The sequence below is a fragment of the Fundulus heteroclitus genome, unplaced genomic scaffold (assembly GCF_011125445.2).
Source record: "Fundulus heteroclitus isolate FHET01 unplaced genomic scaffold, MU-UCD_Fhet_4.1 scaffold_424, whole genome shotgun sequence".
NCBI classification, from domain to species: domain Eukaryota; kingdom Metazoa; phylum Chordata; class Actinopteri; order Cyprinodontiformes; family Fundulidae; genus Fundulus; species Fundulus heteroclitus.
The window spans coordinates 82531-92008 of record NW_023396840.1 but is presented as its reverse complement, the minus strand read 5'-3'; the positions used below and the strand labels follow the sequence as shown (position 1 = coordinate 92008).

At 39.8% G+C, this 9478-nt stretch overlaps 1 protein-coding gene across 1 annotated transcript; it reads left to right on the top strand.

Moving 5' to 3' along the window:
* The first annotated feature begins 4916 nt into the window (after positions 1 to 4916).
* Positions 4917 to 8988, top strand: LOC118560389 (conglutin beta 7-like). The gene is made up of 5 exons (XM_036131364.1): positions 4917 to 4996; positions 5386 to 5475; positions 5810 to 5977; positions 6349 to 6441; positions 8657 to 8988. Exons 1-5 carry the CDS (start codon positions 4933 to 4935, stop codon positions 8875 to 8877), a joined length of 636 nt encoding a protein of 211 aa, XP_035987257.1. The 5' UTR covers positions 4917 to 4932; the 3' UTR covers positions 8878 to 8988.
* Positions 8989 to 9478: the final 490 nt, after the last annotated feature.

The following is a 9478-nucleotide window of genomic DNA, read 5'->3' as shown; positions in this document are numbered from 1 at the left end:
TTGGTATTTCTCAGTCCAGGAGAATTAAATACAGTGCCAGCAAAGGAAACAAAATTTGCATACCCCCCAAAAAATACTATAGAGCTCGATAGAAAGAAAATGTTTTCCTGTCCTGGGACACAGCGGTCTCTGCCTGGCTCTGGTCCACCCACACTAGCAGGAAAACAGTGTAAGAAGTGGTGACTTGATGTGAAAGATGGCTAGTAGAGACTGGCTACAGCTTGGCCATGTCTTCTCCCCTCTCAGCATTATTCTAGTGCTAACCCATGAACTTTCCTGCTCTGAGGTCGCTGCTCTGCAGACGTAAAGCAGAGCTTACTGTTGTGACTCTTAAAGAGTGTGGCTTTTGACACTGAATAACAGACTTGCTAGATAACCACTGGGTTCCAGTACCAGCACAGCAGCCAGAGATCACTGTAGTGGAAAACGGCTAGCATTTATCTTTTATCAGTATGTCATTGTCAGTGTTAGCGGCTAACAGCTAGCAGCTAACAGCTAACATCAGCACTTTTCTGTTAACAAATTAAGCATCCTTACACAGTCAGAGAATGTAGGCCCCTCTGTCATGCTCACACAGTATTATCAAAGCTAATTTAGCTGTCTCCAAACTCTTTTCACTGTCTTCCTGAGTTCTAAGCTTATCAATTGCTGTTGTTTCTTATTATCACAGTGTTGACGGAGAGCACGGTTCATTGCAGTTGATTTGCAGATACATTTTCAATAATTATTTAATTATTTCCACAGTGCTATAAGGTTTGGGTTAGGTTATGATTAGGTTATCAGCTGTAATGGAACAACCCACTAGTGTTCTGCACAAATACTACTGCATAGGGAACAATAAGTGGACTTTTCCTGTTTAATTTTAAAATGGGCCATCTCTATACTTGCTGTAGCTGTAGCTTACACATGTGCATAACTGAAGCCATTTTGTATGTGTTAGAGCAGCAATGCAGCAGCACGACAGAGACAAGATGTGAGGTCTTAAATTTGTTAAAACTTTTAATCTAAAGGTATGAGTTAGATTGTGAGTTGACAGTGTATGAGCATATCTGCAATTCAGTTGTTAAAAGTCTTCATTCTGTATGATAAAAACTGTAACATATTTTTTTAGCTTTGGTAATAGGTAAGTCAAATGCTGATATTGTACATTAGGCTTCTTTATGTAGTGTTGTCTGTTGTGCATTCTTTTAATTGGGTTTTCATGAGCCCTTTTTGGTTTTTAAGGAGTTTTTTTGAATACTCAGAGCCCCCAAGAGCCTGTGCCCCTCATAGTGCTCTTTTTAAAGCGCTGCATTTGAACCCAACCCTAACCAACATTCTTCAGGCCTTCCTCCAAACATATGCCCGAGGTTGTCAGCAGTATTGTCTGAGGGTTACTCATTTTTGTCACTATTACCACTAAAAACAAACAAACAAACAAATTAACAAAAAGCTTCACATTATATACTGGGCCTCCAAAGTGCTCTCTGAAACTAGGCCAGGAATGGCTTGTGTCCATGAAATGGGAAAATACTTTTAATTATAGGTTACTATTAATTTAGTCAACAACTTGAGGATACTAGGTATTTGATATATTCAATCTACTGAATATATCAAATATCTAGTACAGCCAAAGTAGTAATTATACTGCATCTAGATTATTTAGGTCAATAAAAAGTAAAGGTTTAGAAAGTACAGTATTTCCCTCTGAAATGTAGTGGATTGTAAGTTTAAAGTTGCATAAAATAAAAATACTAGTAAAGTGGGCTAAAGTACTTAGTTAGTGTCCACCACTAGTATAGTGAAACTTTGGTTAAGGAGAGAGACTTTAATGTTAATAATTTTCTAGTTTGCAGTTTAGTGTTAAATATAAAACATTAGTTATTTGCAGCACTAGTCTGTAAATCTCCCCTGTGAGCTGAGAAGTGGAGAAATATTGTGTGGTCCTCTGCCGAGCCTCAGTTAATGGCCCATCAGCTTCAAAGGGGCCGCCCTCTGCAGAGCAACGCCCTGCCAGCTGCAGCTCTGCAGGTGCACGGTGAGCCCCTCCCCCCCTCCCGCTCCCGCTCCCGCCCCCTCCCTCCTGCTCTCCCCTCCACACGGCGCGACGGGACCGCAGCAGCAGCAGCAGAGAGTTACAGGAGTTTCAAGAAGCGGGAGCTGTCCGACTCGACACCAGCAGCTGGTAAGTTTTAAATTCTCTTATTTTTGATTTAATCTGGCATGATTTTTAAACGATAGGTTACGATTAACAGTGATATTACTCGATAAGTTATGATAAACAGTGATATTTCTCTTAACAGAGTAGTTAGCATAAGCCAGTTAGCGTTAGCTAACCCTGCTAACGCTAGTGTGTTAGCAGGGTTAGCTAACCCTGCTAACACACTGGTGTTGCAGGCTGGTGTTGCTGTCGGCTAATACGGTAAACTACAGGTATTTTATCGGACTGTACCTCTTAAATATAGCCTCCTTTCCTAAGGCCTCTGTTTACAAGCAACAACCTAATTTCCAATGTAATTATTCATGTAATTATTTTTTTGGGACTTGCTCCAGTTTGCACCATTTATTCAGGGCTGTAACGTTACAGTGCGACAGTTTTGACTGCATATGCTATTAAAAATTATTCTATGCAAACTAAAATGGGAGTTTTGCAGCGAGCTCTGTCTCTCTCCTCTGCTCTGTCTGTGGAAGGTGAGGCTGAGCTCCACACATACAACAGGCCGACAGGATGAAACAGACTTTAGGTTTCACGTTATCAAGTCGAGTAGAGCTCCTTGCTGTCATTGGCAACAAAATCTGTCATTGAGATGAAGTTTTTCAAACAATACAGAGCTTATTATACTGATAATGAACTGTTATGAACAGACTCAAAGCAGACATTTACTGTATGTAGCAATTGAGTCTAATTAGCTAAATATATTAAAATAAGTTTTTTTATGAGGCTGACTGCAGCCTGCACCTCCTCTAAAAGCAGCAGTGAGTCTGAGCAGCAGCAAGAGAGGATGCATTTTACCACAGAGCTGTTAACCAGTTTAAAGACCTGTAGCTTTTTTAAACAGTAGTTTGTGTTTGTTATGCTTACTCATGTAAAATTTTAGCAGTGGCATTATCAGCTGCAGCACTGTGCCACTTTTGAAGGCATATAGAGTAAACACTAAAAGATCACACAGGACAAATTATTCTTCAAAAGTCTTGTGCTGTTCCCAAGTGTTGATTCTGTTATGTTATATGTTATATATAAGTTTCTCCTTGTCTCATCTCCTTGCCTCCTTTCCTCTTCCACTCTTTCATCTAGATAGGAGCTTTGAACCACCAAAAGTCTCAGCAGCTCAAGGTGGATTTACCCCCAGAGGAGACGACCACTACCACCATTAACATAAACCAGCTGATAGACATGGACCTGCTCATTTCGAAGAATAAGAAGCGTGAGGTGAGATGGAGGCCTGCAAATATTCCAATACCTACAAGTCATATTTTAAATAGCAATTTAATACTCTTTAAACAGTAATATAACAAAAACACAAATGCTATTATCCAACAAATGTAGGCTATTATATTTATTAAAAATATTCAGCAGAATGAACTCGTCACAAACTTTACGACCTTAGTTAGCATACAACAATAAAATATAACAAATAGCCTTGTTTTATTCAAGGTTTAAAAGAATGAATCTGAAGATTTTTTTGAAATGCTCCTATTATGCAGTAGTTCCCTCTGTCCTTGCACCGCCACTGCAGCTTTAATGTGAGCGGATGGATCTTCTGTTTAAGCTAATTACATCTCAGAAAACTACAATTTCTTTGCACAAACAACTTCAGATGGCTATTCAATGTTACACTGATGGGTTTGTTTACTTCAAAGAAGCAGACATGCTTATTAAAAGTAGCAATCACGTTTCAGTCACATGGCTGACCACTGTATTCAAAGTCATCTTCCATATCATATAAATATTCAGCCATTATTGAGAAAATACTTACCAGTATGCTACAAAAACATTGTGCCTCTGAGTTCATATTACATGGTTGAATTAAGGTACAGGAGCGCTTCAGACTAACTGTAAATGTACTGAGCTTCAGATTAACTCTAAATGCACTGAGTTTCAGATTAACTGTAAATACACTGAGTTTCAGACTAACTGTAAATGCACTGATCTTCAGACTAACTGTAAATGCACTGATCTTCAGACTAACTGTAAATGCACTGAGCTTCAGACTAACTGTAAATACACTGATCTTCAGACTAACTGTAAATGCACTGAGCTTCAGACTAACTGTAAATACACTGAGCTTTAGACTAACTGTAAATGCACTGATCTTCAGACTAACTGTAAATGCACTGAGCTTCAGACTAACTGTAAATGCACTGATCTTCAGACTAACTGTAAATGCACTGAGCTTCAGACTAACTGTAAATGCACTCTTCTTCAGATTAACTGTAAATGCACTCTTCTTCAGACTAACTGTAAATGCACTCTTCTTCAGATTAACTGTAAATGCACTCTTCTTCAGACTAACTGTAAATGCACTGATCTTCAGACTAATTGTAAATGCACTGAGCTTTAGACTAACTGTAAATGCACTCTTCTTCAGATTAACTGTAAATGCACTCTTCTTCAGACTAACTGTAAATGCACTGAGCTTCAGACTAATTGTAAATGCACTGAGCTTTAGACTAACTGTAAATGCACTCTTCTTCAGACTAACTGTAAATGCACTGAGCTTTAGACTAACTGTAAATGCACTCTTCTTCAGATTAACTGTAAATGCACTCTTCTTCAGACTAATTGTAAATGCACTGAGCTTCAGACTAATTGTAAATGCACTGAGCTTCAGACTAACTGTAAATGCACTGAGCTTCAGACTAACTTGTTTGATGTAAACAAACCCATCAGTGTAAGTCTGAATAACCATCTGAAGTTTTCTGTGAAAAAAATTGCAGTTTTTTGAGATGTAAATGAGCTCTCTATCTGGAAGTGAAGATGAAGATGTGATGTCGAGTCTATCCTCTAACTCATCAGGTACATTCACTGAACCAGTGGTTCTCGAAGTGGGGTCTGGGCACTCCCAGGGGTTCCTGGGTGTTCACAGCAAGAAGGGGATTCATTTTTTTCACTTGTTCACACCATAACCCAATTACAGAATGTTTTGCAGAACTATTTTGTCATGGTTTTAATAAACTTTATGTATGTAAAACATCTAAAGCTTTTATCTAATGGGGGTCTGAAGTCTAATCTCTGTCAGTTTTAGCGTCTTTGGGTGGGTTATCAACCCTGCTATATAGTTAAAAACAAAACAGGTCAATGTTGCCATGGCTTGTGCTCTCATAGTTCATGGAGAGGATGATTTAGTATATTCAGTGCTTCAAGTGAGCTTTTCTAACATTGCATCTTTATGTTTTTCCTTGAAGGTCTAAGACCAGTGAAAATGACTAGACCCGTTCACAGGACACCTACAGAGGAGGACCAGGAGTCTGATGCTTCATCACAGCTAACCAGAGGTATTTTAACGGAATAGTTCATCCCAAGTCAATATTCAATCATTATCTATACACCCTCAAGCTGATGAGAAATCCTCTAGTTTTTTAATACTCTACAGGCGAACAGGCTACAGTTAATATTTAGGCTACAAAAATATACTGAATTATGTTTGAAGTCAACTGTGTATGTCATGGTTTCGAGACACTTGGATTGCAGCGGACAAGCAGTATGAAGGGTAGTTTTATAGGCTTTTTTGTAACTGTTACCATCACCACCCGTTATATAGATGAATGCTGTGGGATTCCCCACGGCACTCTTTTCAAAACATCATTCTGTCAATCTGTTTGCCTACAGGTAGATCAAGGAACTGGACAGAGGAGGACCATGACTCTGATACCTCATCACAGCCATTGAATCACTGTTTTCAAGATGAGTCAAGACCTGTGAAGAAGATGAAACCCACCAAGAGGACACCTAGAGAGGAGGACCCTGAGTCTGGTACCTCATCACAGCCAAGAAAAGGTATTTGACCAATAACCTGTTTCAGTGGGTGTAATAATCCACTTGATACACAATTCAGAATTTTTTATTATAAATTTCTTTTAATATTGGAGTACTTTACTTTGTCATTTATTGGTTTTTAAGCTGTGCTCTAACTTGTCTATTTAACTTTTACCACAACTTTCTGTCTTCAATGTCTGCACCAGGGAAAGTTTCTGTAATTTTATGTGTTTATATGTAATTTGATGCAAGATACACAAATCAATATCCTCATCATACCTGGAGAAAAAACTTAAATTTTGAAAACGTATTTGAAAATGTGCTTTCTTTAAAGTCTTCAAAGATGCAGTGCTTTAAGTTAACTTTTCTATCATTGAATCTCTGTTTTCAAGACGAGTCAAGACGTGTGAAGAAGATGAAACCCACCAAGAGGACATCTAGAGAGGAGGACCCTGAGTCTGATACCTCATCACAGCCAAGAAAAGGTATTTGACCAATAACCTGTTTCAGTGTATGTAACAATCCACTTGATACACGTATTGAGTCTCGTATGCTCTCAAAACACTGAAGAGCTGCGCCCTGTGGGAAAACTGACGGAAGCCAATGAGAGAGCAGCTTCGGGTCATGTGCTTGTCAAAGTTTGAGGGCTTATGTTGACTCATTAGGCCGGCGCACCGCACACAGGAAGTACATATACATTAGTAAAATACCATTTGGAATTGATTTATAATGAATGCTGACAGGTGCGGAGAGACTAACAGGAGCATCTTGCAAACAAATACTTTTTATTTCATAATTATTTTGCATTTTCTAAATCATTTATGTTTAATATGATTAAAGTACTTCTTGATTCTGAGATCATACAAGTTGCTATATATTATAAAGTTCATATATCAATATGACCTGAGTAAAAAAAATTAAAAATTTCGATGACAAATTGTATTTTTCAGGCTTTTTATCTCAAGCCTCCTTAAAAAATTTCGCCGCGTGTCACGTGACCGATGACGTAGTTCGTTGACAAGCGTTGATCTGTTTACATGGCAACACGTTACTTCCTGTTTGCAAAACTCGCTTTTCTCAAATTAAAATAGACGGATAAAACATGTTTAAAATGTGTGTTGTTTATGGTTGTTCAGATACCAACAAGGAGAACGTCTCCTTACACACATTTCAGAACCCGAAGAGTCCCGGAGGAGAGAAAGTCCTCGCTCAATGGAACCGCCCAGTAGCCGGTAGCCTCTAAGCTTTAGCCTCAGACGCAGCGCTGCCTCACGAGTCCTGAGTGGAGTGTCTGTCCCACTCCAGCCGAGACAATCTCTGAGCAACCTGAGCCCAGAGAAGCTCTCAGCCTGGGTTTACTAACGCTGCAGCTCCTCTTCCTCACTCCTCACACCGTGGGAGTGCAGAAATCTGGCTGTCACCATAGCAACCTGCTTTGGAGCGACGCGTTAGCCACACCTCCTCTCAGCACAGCCCTGCTACCCCGCAAAACCCCGAGATGTTTAAATCCGCGGTGGGGATATCAGCCCTTCGGGTTGTGGGTCTATCGGTCTGCTACTCCGGCGCTCCAAGTATTCTCTCTGCCGCTCTGCTACGCTGCTGCCATCCTGCTGCTCCCCCGATCCGGAGAATATAAGCGCCGCGGCGCAACTAATAAATGCGCGTCCGGTCTTACGTCTAGATTATCATGTAAAATTCCGGGAACAAATAATGCTGAGACACTGTGGTTTGTTCTGATAAAGATCCTTTTCTTTTATGTGCTGTTTTGGCGAATTTCAGCGGCCGTGATAAACGATGCCAGGCAGTCGGGCTTTGACGAGTTGTTTCCGTGTTTACATCTGAACCGCGATTATAAAACCTGATTCCAGCCCATTTCGTTTAATCTCCTAAAATGTTTTATTATTATATAGCCGAATTGTAACAGAAGCTTGCGCTGTATTTCATGTTAAAATCATCACTTTGTGAATCCACATGTGAACTTGTCGTTGTGTCTCCATTGCACTCTCTGTAGCTTAGCCGGAGCTAAGTCAACGAACTACGTCATCGTACCACGTGACCCAGATGTGGATTTTCCGCCTAGCGGTTGCCAAGGGGCACTTTTGAGTTAAAAAAAAAATATCTTTACCAGCGCAATCCCGATCTTAATGCCCCATTTTCTGGAAATAAGTTTTTCCGAGTTGGTCGATTTTAGAATCAAGAAGTACTTTAAGTAAATTTTGTCCAGCTATTTGGAGGGGCGGCGCCTCAGCACCCCGCATTAACCGGTCGCCACCGGTCAGATGTTTGCAACAAACTCAACTGAATGGTTTCTCTCCTTTAGGATCTCGCCACAGACCGTTGTTCTAATGAACTCTCCTCCAGATTAAAAATAAACTAAAATAAGGCATTATTTTATCACAGTGCTTACAGACAGGAAAAACTGTTGACAATTTACGATTTACGATAATTGACAATTTATTTTTCTTATAGAATTTGCAATAATAGGCTTATAAGGATTGAACAACTCATGCTGCCTTTTTTATGTTCACTTACTGTTTGCATCAAAATTAGGGATAAGAATTGAGAACCAGTTCCAGTTGAAAACTGGCTCAATCCATCAACAGTGGCAGTGCAGCCTCTGGACTGTCTATAGTGCACACACACACATCTATAGTAATCACCCCTACGAACCTTTATTTCATCTTATTTTATTTTTCATAGATTCATCAAGAAAGAAGAGGAAGATGTGGAGCAAAGCAGAAGTCCACGCTGTGGAACAAAAGCTAATGCACAACATTAAGACTGGCAAGGTTCCTGGGAAAGCACAGTGTCTTGAATGTATCCATGCATTCCCAGATGCACTGAAAGGTAGGACCTGGGATGCTGTGAAATACTATGTGAAAAACCGCATAGACACCTGGAAGCGGCGGTCTACGAGGTAACTGCAAGCTCTTGTTTTGTGTTTGAAAGAGCAACTGTTAATGCAGCTCTCACCATTTGATCTGTTGATTAGCTGAACCTCAGAGGTCAGCTTTTGAAGTTCTGCTGTTAGAGAGCAGTGATTTGCTCAGATTGCACTTTATTTTATGCAATTTATTTCATACATAACAGAAATTTTTTTGTACTGTTATGCTTCTTCAATTCATGGATTAGCAAATGTTTTAAAAAGTTTGTTTAACCCTCACATATTGCTCATATTCTGAGTCATAATTACTCTACACCAGGGCTTCTCAATTCCAGTCCTCGCACCCCCCCTGCCCTGCATGTTTTAGATGTGTCCCTCCTTCACCACACCTGATTTAAATGATCAGCTCGGCATCAAGCTCTGCAGAGGCCTGATAACGAGACACTCATTTGAATCAGGTGTGGTGGAGGAGGGACACATCTAAAACATGCAGGGCAGGGGGGTGTGACGGCTGGAATTGAATTCATTCAAATATTGAAAATATTTTACATTAATGGGTTCCAATTGTAGCAGTTACTGATCTTTACATTAATTATTAACATTTCTGTATATCAGTAATGTTGCCTGCTGTTAAAAAT

Excerpts from the sequence above, each read along its gene's own strand:
- LOC118560389 (XM_036131364.1), top strand. The coding sequence starts at position 4,933 with ATGAGCTCTCTATCTGGAAGTGAAGATGAAGATGTGATGTCGAGTCTA. Across the intron at positions 4,997-5,385 it reads TCTATCCTCTAACTCATCAG|GTCTAAGACCAGTGAAAATG; the intron begins GTACATTCACTG and ends TTTTCCTTGAAG. Across the intron at positions 5,978-6,348 it reads CTCATCACAGCCAAGAAAAG|ACGAGTCAAGACGTGTGAAG; the intron begins GTATTTGACCAA and ends TCTGTTTTCAAG.